Source organism: Cottoperca gobio, chromosome 13, assembly GCF_900634415.1.
Source record: "Cottoperca gobio chromosome 13, fCotGob3.1, whole genome shotgun sequence".
NCBI classification, from domain to species: Eukaryota; Metazoa; Chordata; class Actinopteri; order Perciformes; family Bovichtidae; genus Cottoperca; species Cottoperca gobio.
Window position 1 is genome coordinate 20,900,328 of NC_041367.1, and position 21,150 is coordinate 20,921,477.

At 43.5% G+C, this 21,150-nt stretch overlaps 1 protein-coding gene across 5 annotated transcripts in view; it reads left to right on the forward strand.

Annotated features, from left to right (window-relative positions):
• slc8a2b (solute carrier family 8 member 2b) overlaps positions 1 to 21,150 on the forward strand; it is a 155,686-nt gene that overhangs the window by 102,751 nt on the left and 31,785 nt on the right. For all 5 annotated transcript variants that reach the window (XM_029445860.1, XM_029445863.1, XM_029445862.1 and 2 more), the window contains 7 exons: positions 8,384 to 8,903; positions 13,843 to 13,980; positions 14,369 to 14,596; positions 15,594 to 15,962; positions 17,773 to 17,898; positions 19,702 to 19,900; positions 20,718 to 20,848. In XM_029445860.1, coding sequence (XP_029301720.1) covers positions 8,505 to 8,903; positions 13,843 to 13,980; positions 14,369 to 14,596; positions 15,594 to 15,962; positions 17,773 to 17,898; positions 19,702 to 19,900; positions 20,718 to 20,848 — 1,590 coding nt within the window. In that variant the 5' untranslated portion in view covers positions 8,384 to 8,504. The remainder of the gene's footprint in view (positions 1 to 8,383; positions 8,904 to 13,842; positions 13,981 to 14,368; positions 14,597 to 15,593; positions 15,963 to 17,772; positions 17,899 to 19,701; positions 19,901 to 20,717; positions 20,849 to 21,150) is intronic.

The following is a 21,150-nucleotide window of genomic DNA, read 5'->3' on the forward strand; positions in this document are numbered from 1 at the left end:
ACTTTTTTGATGACAATAAAATGACCTCCTGCCAGCTGAAGGACAATTTCACTGGCACATTGTAGCCAGTTTGCACAGTTGGAAAGCTTTGTGTTTGTGAGCCACATAGGAGAATGAAATGTAGGAAGGAGAAGTAGAGTGAGTGACAGACAGAGAGGGAGAGAAAGGACAGAAATAGGCCGAGAAAAACACGAGAGACAGAGAGGTAACTTCAAAAGTGTCTTGCTGCCACAACAACTTTTAGATGAGCAGATACAAGTCTTTTACCTGCTAACTCAGAGTGGCAGGTGACCTGGAGTCACTGCTCTTTGATTCTTTGTCAAATTTATCATGGACTGTAAATAAGAATCGTAGTCACCGTGACATCACCCATTAGTCTGTGGACTACGGTTTTAAAGCCGGGAGTTTTGGCCATCGCCATCTTGTTTTTTGGAACCGGACGTAACAACAAGAGGTGGAGAGGGTGGAGCAAAGTACAACAAAACACTGAACGAGACATTTTAACTAACTTTCATCTCCATAATTCTGATTTTAATTTTTTAAGATTTGAAACTGGATTTGCATTTGATAAAAGGCTCGTATGGAGTCTTTTTGGATGAGTTATGTGTCAGGTAACTCAAATGACCCTAATCTGTCATTGTGTTATCAGCACTTGTTGCACACTTGCTGTGGACAGATGAGGACACTAAAATCGGGTGAACACGATGGATTGTGATTCTTTATGCATGATTGCCTGTGGGATGTTTATGCTCTGTTTATTTGCACACAGCTTGTTGGCATTTCCAGCTGATGCCTGTCCACTGGAGCGCCTAAATTCAAACCTCTATGACAGCAAGCCTCCACCACCCGTAAATAAGATACTAAATCCCTCAGGGCTCCAGAGACTGTTTTGAAGCTGACATCTGACCTGCCCATGCAAGTGGACGCAGAGAAAAGGATAATTACCCCCTCAGGGATCAATACGATGTGACAAGAAGCACAGACAGCCATACGCTTGTTTAAATTACACCTGAACTGTCTTTAATAGACACCAGTACTAACACATTTTCAGAAATGATGACGCAGTGACAGTGGAGCTTTTAACTCTGTTCATCCACCAAACCACTCATGATCATGTGTGATGAATAACGGTTTCTTATTTGAGTATTCTTAGACTCAGAGACACAATCCCAATGTGCACCCTAAAGCCTCAAACCCTGAGACTTAACTGATGTCACCTGGTAAATGCCTGAGTGTGAGAGGCTGTAAGGGCTTGCAATAGTATAATGTTGTCTTCCATCTTCCAGGCGATTGCCTTACAAGAGCAGAGGTATTTGACAAATAATCAAGTTTTTGTTACCTGGTAACCCCGTGTTTAACATCACCATACTATGAATTGTGGGTAATTCCCTCAGCCAAAAATCTGCAGAACAGGGACTGTTCATAAAGGCCTCAAAATGTCTGCTAGAGAGCCCTCAATCACTTCATGATTTGACAGTGGGACAGCCCTAAACTCTCCCAGACTGGAGTGTGCCTCCAAGTCAGAGAGTCCATAAGTGTAGAATTTGGGATTGGGCCAGACTGGCTGAACTCCAGCCAACTGCTAACTGAAGCTACGCCGGGGCTGCCGACAGCTATACACTCGGAGAAACAGCCCAGCAGCTGTGTTGTTGTGTCTTTGAGGACATTTTGTGTTTCTTTGTGACATCCCAACAAGAAATGTTTACAGTAACTTCAAACAGAGACTCTGGCCCAGGGCTCCCCTAACCTGTGCCTAGTATGCCCATTCAGTAATCCATCCATGATCAGGCCATTACCACCTATGTGATATTCGCCCTTACCACTCAGTTATTGAAAGTTATTAAAGAGTTTTTTTAGTGCCTGTGTGTAAAACCCTCCTTTTGGGTTTTCTTACAAAGCGAGAAGGCCTCAACATGTCATCAAATCTAAGTGCATTTTCTTCTGAAAACTGAGGTAGTGTTTTTGTTGCTCAGAAAACCTGTAATGAAAATCCTTTAATGAAATCCTTAGACTGTCACCTCCTCGGTTTCAGCACAAATTACTTATTGATGTTAAACATCGATTTGTAGAATAAAGGAAAGGAGGGGTGACCATGAATAAGCAGCCTTTAGACAATACAAAGTGGGATTCAGCATCCCAGAATGCATTACTGTGAGAGTATTAATATATCGTAATGTGTCACTTTTTATTAAATGTTAGATTTAAACGTCAAGACAACAAGTTCAGGATTGTCTTAAAATCCCCTGATATGGATTACTATAATGACTGCTGGTGCTCAACGTGTAACCACAGAAACTGCAGCAGCAGTCAAACCTCCTGAGCAACTCTTGTGGGCTAATAAAGGCCAAGCAAAAACTTTATTTTTTCTTGCACTGGTCAAGTACTGTGCACAATATGTTGTTGTGCTTATGCATACTGGTCCACTTGTGAAACACACAGAAATGGGTCATGGGTCTTTTTATAATCCAAAAAATAATCTGAAATCCAGAAATACTAAATCAAAGTTGAAGTCAGACTGGCCGACTACTGATGAGTGTCGTCACCATGAAACCCTCTCATAAAGCAGAAGCGTACGACAGAATGGCATCTTTCAAAGTGGTTGGATGAAGTATTGTTCTTAAGAACACATTTGAGGTACTTGTAATTTACTCCACTACATGTATTCGACCTATAGTTACTAGTTGCTTAACAACTTGAGATTTTAGGTACAAAACGTGCTGAGCCTTTAAATGTGATGCTTGCTATAGACTAAACTATCCAACAAAATATAAAATAGTTAAAGCTATAGATGCTATCGTTTACTGTTGTAGCTGTTTGGCCTCTTTGTTTCACCGTTAGGAGGCTTTCACATCAAGGACCCAGGCCCGGTGTATAAGAACATGTACGAGTATGGTTCGTGTGCACTGTTTGCATCAGCTGTGAAAACCAACCATAACAAAACCCAGAGGTTGACTGCTATATGTGCGCAGCACGCGCCAATCTCGTCATCTGACCTGCACGCCCATGGCTGATAAAGTATGAAGGCAGGCAGAGAGGGGCGTTGTTAATCTCCAACATATAAACAAATATAGGCACAATGTGAAGGTCGCCTCCATTGTATGGGTTTGGGATTACAGCTGCAACGATAGTCGGCTATTATAAATTGATCTACAGAAAAATTATTGCAAAACCGTTTTGATGATCGATTAATTGTTATTTTCTGACATTTTGTAAAACTATTAATGTAGAAGTGTACTCGGGTACGGAACAACATTACTAATGTGAAAGCTGAGGCAATCGTATCTAAAATGAAAACGCCCTGCCTCGACGTGTCCAGTGCTCCCTCTGTTCCTCCCTGTGTTTCTGTTCCCTTGTGCTGACTCTCAGCAGTACAGCAGGTGAACACTGTGACATTCAGCCGCAGTTGTACAGCCAGCCGGTCAATCTGTCAGCCTGTAATGTTGAGTGCCAGCTACACCAGCTAGCCTCGGGCACTCAAAGCAGAACCCACAGCTTTGGCACAATGTGTGTGTTTATGCATAGAGGAAGCATTTCCTTTAGTTATGGCTTTATATATACAGTCTATGGTTCTGGCACATGAAGAGACAACTAAATGTGGTTTCAGAGATCCCATTGGGGCTTCAGAACACACACATATTTCAGTAATAGCTTTGAGTTCACCTTTCTGCCCGGTCACCACCAAAAGGAATGAATAGGAACAGATCTATCAGCAATCACTGTTTAAATGGCTGTTTGATGAGTGGAGGATTACAGTCAGAGGCTAATGAAGACACTTACTGTAACATGCATGATGGGAGAGGAGAGATCACATATACAGAGTGAGCGAGTAAGGAGGGCGACAGAGATTAGAGAGGGAGGAGGAATGAAACAGAAGACGCAAAAGAGCATGTGTGTTTTCAATTATGCGTTAGTGTGTAGAGCTGGGACCAAAATCATCTCTCGGCTATTAAATAGATTTTTTAATGTTTGAATTACAAATAACATTTTGTATAAATGTGTATTCACATAACTTTAACTGTATTGCTTGCAGTAGCCTAAGATATAAAGCATCGATCATTTCAAAGCTCTGTCAGACTCGGCCAGGCCGCCGCCCCGCTGGTGACCGGAGCGCCTATCAGTGACCTCGAGTATCCACGACTGGACGAGATGAAAATAGAAACGATCGCCCAACCCTCCAATGAGTTCAGTATGTAGTCCTATAGAACTTACTACATCGTGAGGAGGGAGATATTTCGGACACAGCCTTAGTTTCGAGTTTAACGTGCAGAAATGTGAAATGTGTCTACAGACATCATACAATTGATCAAATCTGACAAATATGGTTTTCAAAGATGAACTAACAATTAATTAACATTCATAAAGCAGTGCTTTCAGGGGAGTATCAAATTAGAAAAATGTCTGGGAAATCATGATGGATTCATTCAGGACGATGTGAGTGACCTTCTCCCATGAGAGTCACTGTTTCTGTGAATAGACATTAGCATGATGACTAAGCAGCAGAGCGGCAGGTTTGTGTGCGTGTCCTTACATTAGTGGCTATATTTTGCCTACCTCCCTTTCTCTCTCTCTGTGTGTTTGTCACCTCCACACACTCCCCTGGTGATTGATTGTCCCGCGCAACCTCTCCCCTGGTCGCCATGGCAACACACTGTGCCTGCGCCCTGAGTGCTATAAACGTGTTTAGGACCTCTGTCCACATCGTTCCTGCAATCCCCTCTTTTTCATCCTCTTCTCCTTTCCTCGCTACGCTCCTCCACCCATAATCCCTCCTGTGATCCCTCCTCTTATCCATCATCACTACCTCTGCACTTTCCATCAATCCTTTTATCCCACCTTCTTTTCCATCAATCCAACTGCCCTCTTCTTTACTCATTTAATCCCTCCTTCTATTCCTCCATGACTCATATCGTCCCTCCTATCACTTCTTTTACTCCTCTTTAACCCTTCATCCCTCCTTTAGACTTTTACACATCCTATCCTTCCCGAGCCACCTGTCTGCCCCTGCCATCCCGCCTTGTATCCTTCATCTACCTTATTATCTATTTTATCCTATTTTTAAAGACATTAGAAGGACAGGTATTATGCTCATAGGTAGTGACTCGTGAGAAGGATACAGGCAAGTGTTCTTTGATTAGATAACTCTTGTTTGATGATTTTTTTAAAGGGAGTAAATGCTGCTGCAGCTGAGATGACAATACACTAAATGTAATCCAATACTGCTGGGGATTGTGAGAATCACAGCAGAGTCCATGAGTGTTCACTCTCATCTTTACTGTATTTATCTTTCCATTTGCTCTACTGAGACTCTTTGAAATCACATCGCTAAAAAGGAGAGAATAGATGGAACTAATGAAACACCTGCATGTTACTAGCCACATTTTAAATCCCCTTATCAACAGCAGAGACACACTGTGGGCTCCTACAGTGAATTTCAAATAATTAAAACCTGATTTCTGAGGATGTCAGTGTTGAATGTAAAATAAATTATATCTGGTTGCTGTCAATGCTGAAGGATAACCTGAGCAGTGATTATGTGGTGCCTACATCTTGAAATGGGTGCATACAGCACATTTCATTGCATATTCTTTGAAGGAGGATCTTTCTACTTCCTGTTTCTGTTCTTTTTTTCTTTAGAAATGTTCTCTGCATTATTATGATTCAGATTTGAACCACAAAAAAAGTAGAAATGTCAGGAATTCCCTTTAATTAATTCCACCTTTGATCAAGCACAGGTGAGACAAAGTGATGGAGCTGGCTGTTTGTTATATCTTTTTAAAAATGAAAGAAACTACATATTAAATATGTAGTTTAAAAAAACTAATTTAAAACATTTTGTGAGACGTATGGCTACTAATACCTTTACTCTTTTTATATATTTTTAAATATACTGTATGCACACACTTAATTGTATCATTTAATTTGATCCTCAGTCTGTTTCACTTAAACATCTCCGCTGATAATTGGAGTGTAACATGAGACAGTTCAACGCGTCAACAGGAGCCTGAAACTACTCATCTCATGTTTTCTTTGAGAACAAACCTCCCTGGACTGGCGATGATTCTTGTTTTTTCATTTCTGTTGTTTTAAATATGGAGAACAAACATGTTGTCTAGTTACACACATCCAAACTAAAACTGCACAGAATCTAAATATCCAACTTGTCATGTGTGTCGTGTCTGAATATTTGCTGTCTCTGCTTGTGTGCTCAGAGGCTGACCTTGCTTTATTTATTATGTATAACTGGAATTGTTATAATACAGCAGCAGAAAGCTGACAGCTGTCAAGTTCTGATTTTACAAAAGTTGTTTTTGATGAGACAACTGTGCATTACTTATGCACAAAATGATTACTGGTTACTGTTAAAGGTAAAATAAAAGATTAACCCCTAAATGAAGATGTTTAGTTGACATCGTGTCCATGTGATGTACAGAAACTCACAGAGAGAAGAGGAAGCTGTGCAGGAAGAGTGGGAACAGAAGTTTAAGATATGACGATGACTGAGATTAGCTGAGGTTTGTTAGAGAACAGAAGGCGTCGGCAGGTGCTTTCACCCCTACTAATGGACGGATGGAGAGAGGGATGAAGCGTGAGAAGAAGAACATTAACATACTGTAGGACAGGGCTCAGTCCATCTGTCCATCCTTTGGTTTCTCACTGAGCTTTAAATCTCACCAGTTGGCAGACACATTCATGCGTCCTCATACACATGCTCACATGCACATACACAGTTACAGGTGAACTTACAAAGAATGGATTGCGGCCGCTGATAGCACCATAAATTGTGTATCACTTGCAACCGCTATCTTCCCCGTCTCAAGGTCCGATTCACAAAAGATACTGCGATAAAGTTTTGCAGCTGGGTGCAATTATCCATGTGGCAAAGTATAAATGTTGCATTTGCACCAAGAACACAGGAGGCAGAACAATGGCAGAGAGAAAAAGACAAATTACATTTTCAGACCGCGAGCTCCAGGTCATGACCGACGTGTTGCAGAGGCTTTCATCAAAACTTTGGGACGGAGAGAAACCGTATTTGAGATTGAGTATGCCATGATGAGTGTGAAGCCTGGGCCTGACATCCCTTATAAATGAATCTGGTGACACGACACACATCGTGATACGTGGGTTACGATTCAATATGTGATACTCTAAGCAAGGCGATATATTGCGGGTCTGTCATAGTTTAAAGAACACACCACCATAAACATAAAAGGGGGATCTGCATTTGCATTTATCAGTCCCTGTAACAGCCAACATCACAGACCTACTTTGAGAGGGGAAATACTTTAAGAGGGTGCATATCTTTGCAAAAATAAAATATTTAGTTAATTTCTCAATATATACAATTAATACATCATTTTTGAGAATCAAAATGAATATCACAAAACATAATATCGCGATATGATACTCTCAATATTTCCTTACACCCCTGCCTCCAAGGTGGGAAATCTGTAGCAACACTTGTATATGAAGAACGACTTTATTGTCAGACCAACATATTTTGTGTTTCGTCTTCTTCGTGTGCTACCGGTGACTCACCATCATCATTAGAGTGTGCTGCCGATTCACGTCATCTTCTATGAATCACGACTCTCGTCTTCTCAGAACTCCTCTGTTTGTGTTAAAGTTGAATGTTTAAATGCACCCACTTGAGTTCTTACATAATGTTAAAGACCCCTGGAGATTATCTCTCAGGCCTCTTTCTGGTAAACACGACACCTTCTCGAAATGGGTTTGACATTGAAAAGCAACAAAACACTTTTGCATTAAAATTCTTTTAATGTACCTTTCTCAAAAGCGTAGCTGCAAGGTCTTCATCTCTTTTGAGCTCTTCTTTGTATAATATTTCTTCATCTGAAACCAGTAACAGTAGCCAAGATTTTATAAATACTGAGGCGACGTCAGGAGTCAAAGCATATTACATTCTTCAGGTCGCTAAATTCTCCAGATTCCTTGAAAACTGGATTGGCACTCGGAGAGCGCAGCCCTCCGCCAAGGCCAATGGTGCGTTCACATGCTCCTCTGATGTCCCATTTACTGAGAAGTCGTTTTTTCCGACTTAGATGTTCGTAAAGTTAGCAACACGGACGCGACAATGATGTGTTGTATTTTATTGTGCAGTCTTTTATTGTTTAAACAACATGTTGATATCTGTTTCTGAGTTGTTTTTACTTGAACTTGTGTTTCCTGCTTCTGTTGCTTGTACACATTATTGTACACATTAACTGCTGTGTGTCTGAGAGTCTGAATAAGACTTATCCTAAAACTTAGCAGGAACCAGTTATTTTTAAAAAGAAAGAAAGGCTGTCTGGTCTGCAGTTCAGTGTGTCACAAAACACTTATGGGCTCTTTCTCTGTTCCTTCTCTTTCTCTCCCCTTGTAGGTGAGCTCGTCGCACCACCCTCAGCTCTACGCAGCATCTCCCCCTCCCTCTTCCTCAGCCTATTCCCACCATCCTCTGCTTCACCTTTTCCTCCTAATTCTTGTGGGAACCACACGCCGCCATGTCTCTCTTGGCCTCTCCCGCCCCCTTCCTCCTCCTCGTCTTCCTCTTCCTCCTCCCACTGCCTCCCGGCCAGACGGAGTCCCAGCGCAGCGACCCCAGCAGCTACCCCAGCAGCGACCCCGAGTCCCGGTCGGTCTCGCCCTCCATGTTCCCCTCCTCCTTCCCGCCTTCCATGTCTTACAGTAACAGCACCACGCCTGGCAAGAAAGACAAGTGTGGGGAAGTGTCGGTGTGCAGGCCCGGCATCCTGCTGCCCATCTGGCAGCCCAACCGGCCCAGGGTCGGCGAGCAGGTGGCCAGAGCTGTGGTCTACTTTGCGTGCCTCATGTACATGTTCCTGGGCGTGTCCATCATCGCAGACCGCTTCATGGCGTCCATAGAGGTCATCACGTCACAGGTGAGAACGAGTGAATGGAGGAATACACGGGGGGAAGTAGGATGAATCATGTGAGAGATTTATGAGTTGTATTGTGCTGATTGAGTTACTGCAGTCGCATCTAAAAACGCCTACATGCATACTGTTCATATTGCAATTTATGAGGGATTATTTTCATTTTCCACAAAGTTCTTGATTATTTTGTCCTTAAAGTATCCTGTGAATTGTGAAAAATGCTTAAAGCCCAAAGTCTTCACATAGATAAAAGACGGATGTGTTCATAGGAATTGTTTCTACGCTTATTTGATATTAACTTTTCCCAGCTTCCTTGTATGAGCACTTATTCTTCAAGGGACACACGCAGTGGCGTGAGAATTAAAGCAAACGCATAACACCCGTAAAGCTTGTAAATATAAAGGCAGGGTTTTATTCTCTATTGTAAGGTACCTCCACACAAACAAAACGATGAAGAGATTCTGGCAGGTGATCAGGAATCAGACATCAACACAATATTAATTAAAAGTGTTGTATGAAAGTACCTCAAGGTGACTCATAGCACCTTATTTGTTTAACTTTAATACCAGGAATATTTTTGTTTTTGTATTTTTGCTCTTTAAATCAAGCAGTTGATAGATACATAACAGTCCATCCATCCATCCATCGTCTACCGCTTATCCGGGATCGGGTCGCGGGGGCAGCAGCTCCAGTAAGGAACCCCAATCTTCCCTTCTCCGGGCCACATCCTCCAGCTCCGACTGGGGGATCCTGAGGCGTTCCCAGGCCAGTGAGGAGATATAATCTCTCCACCGAGTCCTGGGTCTTCCCCGGAGTCTCCTCCCAGCTGGACGTGCCTGGAACACCTCCCTAGGGAGGCGCCCAGGTGGCATCCTTACTAGATGCCCGAACCACCTCAACTGGCTCCTTTCAACGTAAAGGAGCAGCGGCTCTACTCCGAGTCTCTCACGGATGGCTGAGCTTCTCACCCTATCTCTAAGGGAGACGCCAGCCACCCGTCGGAGAAAACCCATTTCGGCCGCTTGTACCCGTGATCTCGTTCTTTCGGTCATGACCCAGCCTTCATGACCATAGGTGAGGGTAGGAACGAAGATCGACCGGTATATTGAGAGCTTAGCCTTCTGGCTCAGCTCTCTTTTCGTCACAACGGTGCGGTAAAGTGACTGTAATACCGCCCCCGCTGCTCCGATTCTCCGGCCAATCTCTCGCTCCATTGTCCCCTCACTCGCGAACAAGACCCCGAGGTACTTGTACTCCTTCACTTGGGGTAATGGCTCATTCCCTACCCGGAGTAGGCAATCCACCGGTTTCCTGCTGAGAGCCATGGCCTCAGATTTGGAGGTGCTGATCCTCATCCCAACCACTGCACACTCGGCTGCGAACCGATCCAGTGTCCAGGTCTGTCCAGAGTCTTCCCCCACCCCTTGATCCAACTCACCACCAGATGGTGATCAGTCGACAGCTCCGCCCCTCTCTTCACCCGAGTTTCCAAAACATGCGGCCTCAGATCAGATGATACGATTACGAAATCGATCATTGACCTTTGGCCTAGGGTGCTCTGGTACCACGTGCACTTATGAGCATCCTTATGTTCGAACATGGTGTTTGTTATGGCCATTCCATGACTAGCACAGAAGTCCAACAACAAACGACCGTTCGGGTTTAGATCAGGGAGGCCCTTCCTCCCAATCACGCCTCTCCAGGTGTCTCCATCGTTTCCCACGTGTGCGTTGAAGTCTCCCAGCAAGACTACGGAGTCCCCTACTGGAGCTCCCTGCAGGGCTCCATTCAGGGTCTCCAAGAAGGCCGAATACTCAGAACTGCGGTTTGGGGCATAGGCACAAACAACAGTCAGAGTTTTCCCCCCCCATAACCCGAAGGCGTAGGGAGGCGACCCTCTCGTCCACCGGGATAAACTCCAACGTAGCGGCGCTCAGCCGGGGGCTAGTGAGTATCCCCACCCCGGCCCGACGCCTCACACCTTGGGCAACTCCGGAGAAGAATAGAGTCCAACCCCTATCCAGGAGTACGGTTCCAGAGCCAAGACTGTGCGTGGAGGTAAGCACCACCAGATCCAACTGGTAGCGATCCACCTCCCGCACTAGTTCCGGCTCCTTCCCCCACAGAGAGGTGACGTTCCACGTCCCCAGAGCCGGCCTCTGCTGCCCGGGTCTGGTCCGTCGAGGTCCCTGACCATCACTGCCACCCGTGTGACAGCGCACCCGACCCCAGCGGTTTTTCCCATGAGTGGTGGGCCCACAGGATGGATGGATGGGAGGCACCACAGTAGCTTCTTCGGGCTGTGCCCGACCGGGCTCCGTGGCAAACCCGGCCACCAGGCGCTCGCTGTCGGGCCCTCCCTCTGGGCCTGGCTCCAGACGGGGGCCCCGGGCTTCCTCCGGGCAGGGTCTCTCCTTTCATGGGTTTTGGCCCGGCTGTAGCGCTGACTTACATCTACAGAGACAATGGTGCATTAAATCAGCCATGTTGATGGCAGTGGATTCAAGTTGTTTGCAAATGGACCGAACTGACCAAGCAAAAAACTCAAAATAGACTCCCTTTGTATGAATACATACATGCATGTTTAATCACTCATTAGAGCTTGTTATGCTCAAGGTTAGTGATTGTGTTTGATGTCCACGGAGGAAGTGAAGCTGCCGGAGAATTGTGTTTGCATCATCATGTCCTGGTCTCTTTACTGCAAGCCAGGCCGGATCGCTTCCCTTAATGGGGATTAATATAGATTTCCCACTCCATCCATTTATCCTCTATAATAGTTTAAATGGCCCTCGGCTGTTTTCAGAGAGAGAGCTGTGTGTTTACCCATGAGGATGATAATCATAAAGTGTATCTATTGGGACTAAGGCTGAACTATTTTATCGACATCACAATATGGCCTACTGCAATTTTCAAATCGCACGAGGTGCAATATTTGTTGAAGGCGAAATGTCAAAACTGTTTTGAATGAGATATTGTGGTAGTGCAGAGATGTGTTGGACTGCTCATCATATTCTACAGATTTAAGAAAACAATCACATGATAAACATCTTTAAAAATAATTTCAATGAGATTAATGATGTAACAATTGTCATTCCCTCTGATATGGCAAATCAAATCACAATTACAATATCAGTAAAACTAAAGAAGGACAGCAGATTTCCGCTCCACCGTCACAGAACGGTCCCGAACAACGAGTTCAACCGTCCCGAAGTGAATGTAAACTGTACCAAAAATCTAAATGTTGTTTCAGTACTTTGTTATCACCTCTAGTTGTTAGTTGTTAGTGGCATAACAAAAACACCATAACAATGAGGAAATAAATAATTATATTTATGTTGTTAGCCATTTAGAAAGTTACACAAGGATTATAAAATAATCCAGATTATATCTGAGTTAACTGCTGTTACTTATCGTTTTATATTTAGTTTATGTGAAGCACTTAGTGATGAATGGGCGTGGTAGAAAAGAGAGGAGAGGTTTGAATGGAGGCTGATGTTCAGTATGAAGGAGGAAGATGAGGAGACGTGAAGGTCAGTGGAGGGAAAAATGACATTTGTCTGTCCTCTGCTCTTTATCAGAGGTGAATTACTGTACTTCAGTATTCATTTGAAGTATTTCCATTTTATGCAGCTTTACTTCTACTTTTTACTCCACTACTTTTATCTGATAGTTTTAGTTACTTTTCAGATTAAAATTTTTCATCCCGTCCTGTCCAGTGAAGATCATGTATCTCCAGATATGTTAATGTTTGTCATAAACTGAAGGATGGAGTGTTGCTTTATGTGTTGATAAAATTCTCCAACTTCTTAATCTAAATGAAAAATTTACTTTTTAGAGACATGTGGTTCTCACAGGACAGAGACGCTACAAACATGATGATTTTATAGAATATGATGCTTTGTGTAGATTAAACTACCAACAGGATATAAAGGAGTTCAAATAAGAACAACCTTAAACATCTACAGCAGCAACATGCCACACACACATTAATGCAGCAGCAGCATGCAACACACACATGCAGCAGCAACATGCAACACACACATTAATGCAGCATCAACATGCAACACACACATTAATGTAGCAGTAACATGCAACACACACATTAATGCAGAAGCAACATGCAACCCACACATTAATGCAGCAGCAACATGCAACACACACATTAATGCAGCAGCAACATGCAACACACACATTAATGCAGCAGCAACATGCAACACACACATTAATGCAGCAGTAACATGCAACACACACATTAATGCAGCAGCAACATGCAACACACACATTAATGCAGCAGCAACATGCAACACACACATTAATGCAGCAGCAACATGCAACACACACATTAATGCAGCAGCAACATGCAACACACACATTAATGCAGCAGCAACATGCAACACACACATTAATGCAGCAGTAACATGCAACACACACATGCAGCAGCAACATGCAACACACATGCAGCAGCAACATGCAACACACACATTAATGCAGCAGCAACATGCAACACACACATTAATGCAGCAGTAACATGCAACACACACATTAATGCAGCAGCAACATGCAACACACACATTAATGCAGCAGTAACATGCAACACACACATTAATGCAGCAGCAACATGCAACACACACATTAATGCAGCAGCAACATGCAACAAACACATTAATGCAGCAGCAACATGCAACACACACATTAATGCAGCAGCAACATGCAACACACACATTAATGCAGCAGCAACATGCAACACACACATTAATGCAGCAGTAATATGAATCCAGAAACATCACATATAATAAACACTGACTCCACCACGTCACAGGAAAACAACCAATCAGAGCCGAGGAGTCTCTAACACAGTGTGTAAACTCCGATCAAACTAGGTAGCGCTGATGAAATATGAATCAATATTGTTATATTTATAGTGTTTGTGTCTGTGGGCCAACAGGAGAAGGAAGTGACCATCACCATGCCTAACGGCGAAACATCAGTGGCAACGGTTCGAATCTGGAACGAAACAGTGTCCAATCTGACACTCATGGCTCTCGGCTCCAGCGCTCCGGAGATACTGCTGTCTGTTATAGAGGTACACACACACACACACACACACACACACACACACACACACACACACAATGTCCACTAGGTCTTTCTATTACAGAGGTTTATGTGGATGCCGCCAGAACTCTCTTTCTGCCTTTCTTTTCTTCTACCTTCATCATCTTCATGTCTTTATTCCACAACAAAATTCTCCCTTTCAGTTGTATCTCTACAACTGTGATATTATCTGCAGAGAGCATGTTGTTCAATCAAAACGTTTGATGAACATCAGACTTATTAATCATTTTCGAAGCAGAGCATTAATTATTGACTGTTCAGTTGGCAAAACAAGCCATGTTGAAAGTAACTCTGTCTTTTCATTGCTATCTGTCTCTTCCCTCCTAATGCAAACCTCACACACTCCCTCTCTGCAGGTGTGCGGTCACGACTTCAAGGCTGGTGAGTTGGGACCAGGAACAATTGTTGGCAGCGCCGCCTTCAACATGTTTGTGATCTTGGGGATCTGCGTGTGGACGGTCCCCGAAGGCCAGACCCGCAAGATCAAACACCTCAGGGTGTTCTTCATCACTGCCTTCTGGAGCATCTTCGCCTACATCTGGCTCTACCTCATCCTGTCTGTCATGTCGCCAGGCGTCGTGGAGGTGAGAGAGACTCAGTATAGTTAAAAAGGAAGGGGAATAATAAATGTTAAATGTGTTATATTCACGGAGGCTGACACCTTCTGGTCGGTTGTTAGGTTCTTCACCAAATTCTCACTGGTAATTGTGCAGCTTTTTATGTTTCTTTATAATACCTTTTGGCTGCTGCACTGCGGCTGATTTAGTTATCTAGAGCTGATGTGCAGATAAAAGTTTGTAATACTGCATCTTCACAAATGTAGTTTATGTCGTAAAACAAAGCGATTAAAATCTCTTAAGCTTGTCTTAACCACAGACCTTATTTCAGGAATCTAACCAAAGACTGTTGACTTTGAATGCAAAAATTCAAAAATCATTTTTGCATTTTAGGACTCATTCCTGCTGCACTCAACACACCTGCATAATTTATGGGGAGAGGTCAAAGTGACAGGGGCCACCCCAAGCAGTTTGGGGGCCCTTGCTCAAGGGCACTTGATCCATTCTTTGTTTAATTTGGTCCCAAATGAACCCTCTTACATAAAGGTGGGTGAAGTGATACAGTACATACTGATCAGGTGGTACCATGAAATAATGGCTCTTTTTTTGGCATGAATTACTTTTTGTCAGGTCAGAAACAGAAAATATTGAATTATATATTAATATACTATAAAACTAATTTTTAAAATTTCAATTGTCTAATTATTAAATGAAGGTTCGGGTGAAGGTTCGGAGACATGTTGCTCATGTGTTGTGGGTAACATCTCCAAGCAAAGACATAAACAAATATAGCTATATTGAAATACCCTGTCGAGCTGTCATTTTTGCCTCTTTTTTTGGAACCAGAACTAGAACTTCAGTGTCTCCTGTTGGAATGTAACTCAGTATTTACTCAAGTACTGTACTTAAAGCAACATAATGTAGGATTTAGCGCCCCCTACAGGTTCAGAGTGCAATTCATTTGTTTTGATTACATTACTTACGATCAAAAACTAGCGCGTTGACAACTCTGTATGTGTTTCAGGTGTGGGAGGCCCTGGTGACCCTGCTGTATTTCCCAGTGTGTGTCATCCTGGCTTGGGTCGCAGATCGCCGCCTCCTCTTCTACAAGTACATGGGCAAACGCTACCGTGCCGACAAGCGCCACGGCATTGTCGTGGAGACCGAGGGAGACTTGACACCCAACAAGGGCGGCATGGAGATGATCATAGACGGCAAGTTCCCACCTCGAGGGGGTGCCGTGGTCCCCGCCGAGAACTGTGGAGGCGGAGCTCAGGACTTCAAAGCAGGCGCTGCGGACAATAACGTCGGTGCCGGGGGCAATCTGCCCAACTCCAACAGCACGATGGTCAATGTGGAGAGCAACAAGGAGCTGGACGAGAGCCGCAAAGAGGTGAGAGGGGAACGCCATCAAAACATTTATGCAGCTTCTTCTGTTTCTGCACGTTTTTTACAACTGTAAGCAGACGTTTTGTATTGCATTCCCTTCCCTCATGGTGTGATTGATCTTTTTTTCTATTTCAGAATAATGACAAGTAAATACTGTACTATCATTTATTCAACATCAGATTGTTTACAGAGACTGTGAAATGAGAAAGAGAGCGAAGAAAGCTATAATTCACACATAAGCTGTAAAACACATTTGAAGAGGCCGTTATCCTGCAGACTGTGTTCTGTCATAAGTCTCTAATCTCATTTCCAATGTTTTGTGTTGTTGAAAAATGCACTCAACATAGTAAACACAGTTTCTGCCGCTGTGATTATTACACGGTTGGAGTGTAAAATAGTGGATAATTTCCCTGCAGCAAAAGTTGCTGATAAAATGTTGGGGCTGTTTTCAGCCCCAACAGTGATGAACGGCTCCGGTTTAGATTCCCAAAGTGATGCATGTTTTGTTCTGTATTTTGTGATACCATTGTCTTTGTAAACTTTGTTCTTCTTCGTTCTGATAGTTAAATGAACACAGAAAACACTTAACTGTCTCATGCAGATGCAGAGGGATGGAAGATTACATTATCCACATTTAAACCTGTTAATAGCCTGCTGAAACGAGATTAGTTGTTTCCCCACAGATAGGGGGAGAGGAGAGAAGAACATGTGTGTAATACGATAATGAGGGTCATAGAGGTCGAGGACAAATGAGACACATGGAGAAATATCCACATAATGAAAGAGAGGAGATGAAAGACAACAAGATCAGCAGCTCAGTGTGTCTTGTGTGGACGCTTCAAACAAGAATGTCTCATTTCCTATATAAATATGCATTATATTTAGAACAATTACTCAGGTTTTATTGGCCAGCTTGATCAAAATGTTAAATCCAGAAGTTATTCTGTTTTGTCAACCAAAAAGAAATCGGACATTTGTTACAATGTAGACACATTTTCAGATCTTAGCAGCTAACATGTAACATGAGCAGAGGGCAGCTATTATATTTACAGCGCCCGGGGAGCAGTGTGTAGGTCAAGGGCACCTCGGCAGTGACCAGGAGGAGCGGACACGTATTTGGTCTTATACCGGTAACCCTCCAGTTCACAAGCCCTCTGGACTGAGCTGCTGCCGTCCCTCAGCTCAAACCAGGAAATACTCTGAACAAAGAACATATCAATTTAAATGTTTCTCAGTGGAGTTTAGAAAATTAACAAATGTTCAAATTGTTACTGTTTCTGGAGCTAAAACTTTGTTCTTTATAGACCATCTGCAAGTTCTTGAAAAAAAATCAAGAAAAATATCCAAACTTATATTTTCTGAATGAACTCATCCTTTGAATTTCTTGGATGCAGTTATTCTTCGGCCTAAATCTTCTGGTAGGTCAGGTCTGGTATTTAAGGGTGTCCTCTTTCTTTATCCAGTTGGCATTGCATTTTGCATCTTAACGTTTTGGAACTGTTTTCAACAGCGTATGAAGTTGTTTTTCAACCCACGCATGAAACCAAGCCATCGTTCAACAGAAGTTCAACCTGAAAATGATTGGAGCTTATTAGCTAATAGTTAGTGCCTTTAGAAAGTTCAAGGATTGCAGGAAGTTGTTGAGCTGGAAGCTGAAGTATAAATTCCTCCAATCTTCCTCCCAGCTACAGAGAAGGAAAGTTCAACAGTTAGAGTTTGTGTGAACAGCCATGTGTGCTGCTAGTGTGTGTGTGTGTGTGTGTGTGTGTGATTTACATATTTTATTCACGTGTGTCCTATCGTGTCTCTTCCAGGTGATTCGTATCCTGAAGGAGCTGAAGCATAAATATCCTGACAAAGAGCTGGACCAGCTGGTGGAGCTGGCCAACTACTACGCACTGCTGCACCAACAGAAGAGCAGAGCCTTCTACCGCATACAGGTAACACACACACACACACACACACACACACACACACACCTCAATATTATTTGTGAGGACAGAGCAAGTGTGTAAATGTGAAACGAATTATTTGTAAACTCAAAAACATATTTTGCAAATATGAAAACGGATCTGCAAATACAAACAAATTCCACAAATAAAAGAAACATCTATTTATGAATAAATTGCAACTCAATAAAAAGCATTTGTGTCACGGTGTGGTGAAGGTGAGGACCCAAATGCAGTTCACTGGACGATGATGTTAACAAAAAAAACGAGCTTTATTGAAAACAAAGCCGAAGCTAACAAGGTACAAATATACAAAGTAACAAACAAACACAAACCAATCAGGACACGAGCTGAACACGAGCAGGACACGAGCAGGACACGAGCTGAACACGAGCAGGACACGAGCAGGACACAAGCAGGACACGAGCTGGACACGCAGGCCCGCAGGAGGTGGGGCAGAAGGCCGGGGAAGAGGCCAATCTGGACACCGGCGAAATGGGCTGGAGGACGGCAAAGCAGGCCGGACCGCTCTGAAGGGCGGTGAAGCGGCTGGGCAGGATGCGGGCGGATCCACTCAGGACGCCGGCGGGGAGGCCGGCAGGGAGGCCAGGCAGGATGCGGACGGGGAGGCCGGCGCGGAGGCCGGCCAGGATGCGGGCGGAGCCGCTCAGGAGGCCGGCGTGGAGTCTGGGCTGGAGGAAGCACTAGGGTCTCGGGAAGAGAGGAGAGCAAAGGGGTCTCTGGAAGAGAGGGGAGCGAAGGGGTCTCGGGAAGAGAGGGGACAGAGGGATCACAGGGGCTGGGGTCCCGAGGGACAGAGGGATCACAGGGGCTGGGGTCCCGAGGGGGCTGTCGCGGCCCTCGCAGCAGAAACAGGGGGCTGTCACGGCCCGGCAGCAGGAACTGGAGGCTGTTGCAGCCCAACAGCGGAAACAGGCCGTTGTCGCGGCCCGGCAGCAGGGACTAGGGCCTCGAGGGGCAGCTGGGGAACAGCCGGGGTCTGCAGAGGCAGCAGGGAGACGGCCGGTGTCTGCAGAGGCGGCAGGGAGTAACATAGCACGTAACATGAATGACAATGGGGCAGACAGGGATAAATACACAGACACCAAACGAGGGAACAAGACACAGCTGGGGAGAAAGGCAGAAACACAAGGGCAGAGTAAATGGACACAGGAGGAACACATTAACAATCAGAAGGGGAGGGTAAAGACACAGACAGGAAGTACCACTAGACATATAACAAGGGGGAGTGAACATAAACAGGACACTAAAGAACAAGCAGACTGTTACAATTTGTGAATATCTTCGATCTTCCAACTTTCTAACATGCATTTGTGAATCCACTTTTTACAAACAATTAGTCGATTTCAGAAACTGTTCACTATTTTTGATCGTAAATATTTAGCAGATTAATCCAGAATATAAATAATCATAAATTAATAATGTAAATGAGCTCCATCTAAACCAACTACAAGAGTAAAATGTTACATTAGTGCATGAGTCATAATAATCTAATGATATAATATATAACAGTATAGACATTTTTACACTTTTAATACTTTAACTACATTTCCTTGATTACTTACAGAATTTTACTAAAGTAACTTTTTACTCATGACAGTATTTTCACAGTGTGGCACGAGTACTTTTACTGAAGTAAATGACAACGACACATTACATTTAAGAAATTCCAGTCCTGTCTATTTCTTGATTTGAACGTTTAGGAAAAGGCAACAAATGTGAAAGAAATGCGGTCTGTTGTTTCTCTTAACACCTCCTCCTCTCTCCATCAAGGCAACTCGTATGATGATCGGAGCTGGAAACGTCCTGAAGAAGCACGCAGCCGACAACGCTCGGCGCACAGCTGTAACCGACGAGGAAGCACCAGAAGAAGGAGACGACGTGGGGATATGTAGCCGCATCTCCTTTGAAAGCGCCCACAGTCAGTGCATGGAGAACTGCGGCATTCTGAGGCTGGCTGTAGTCTGCCACGGTACTGAAACAAATAAGCTTCACATAAATAAGTTAAAAGAGGCTAAGACTTGTTTCTGTTCTTGAAATGAATGCTTGTATTGAAACGACTCTGTTCAAGTTGTATTCTCTCAATTCGTCAGATACTTTTTCTGCAATCCCAAACTTGAAGCAATAAGCAACAACTGCAGTGTGGTGACTTATCAATGCACACACCACCCTTCCCCTTTAGGGAAAAGTGAAGTCATGCATTAAAAATCTTACTTAAGCTACTACTTTATTTATTTATTATAATAGTATATGGTATCCTATTTTCTAAGATTTTATAATAAAGTGTTGAATAAAAATAAGACTGGAAAAATAACAAGTAACTATATCTGCCAGATGAATGTAGAAATGTAGTGAGTAGAAGTATAAAGTAGCAGAAAATGGACAAAAGTACAAATAGCTAAAAAACATTGTACTTTAGTAGAAGTACATTCCACCACTGGATTAAAGACACAGTTTCAATATTACCCCACAGTGATGGCCATTGCTACTTCATTTGTATTTTAACCCTAACCCTAACCCTTGTTTAGGTCTAATCTCCACTACAGAGTTTAACTTCCGTATATTATAAACTTCAAGCAATAACTTTGCAATAATTATGAGAAACAGATCAGAGCAGGATGTAAAAATCTGACTTTATATAAGATTTATAAAAGCTCTTCTCAATGCAGGACAATCTCTATATATAACTGAAGTGTAAACATTACAGTTTATTTGAATATGTTTTTATGCACAGATGCATTCATTGATTTCATTTAAATGAGAAAGTGTGTTTTATTCCTGCTGTTCAGGGGGTCTGGGAGAGAACACCTTCTATGTGGACTACAAGACAGAGGACGGTTCAGCCAACGCTGGCTCGGATTATGATTACAGCGAAGGAACGCTGGTGTTCAAACCTGGAGAGACTCGCAGAGAGATAAAGGTGAGTGAACACAGTGGGAACACTCAGCTGTGTCTCAGGAGGAAGAGCGGGTGCTCCATTAATCGGAATGGAAGCCCGGCTCCTCCAGTCCCCATGTCCAAGTGTCTTTGGAGTTGTCTTATAGATAAATATTAGGCTGCTTTCAGACATGGTCCAACACCATGTGTAATTTTCTGCAACACGGGGTCTGTTAATTAAAACAATAACAACAGATGGAGTTTGGTGGCGTTGTGATGCTGCGTGGGATCATGGGAGTTTATCTCTGCAGCCTGCTTCTCCCGTTAGGATTCCTTCAGTGTTCA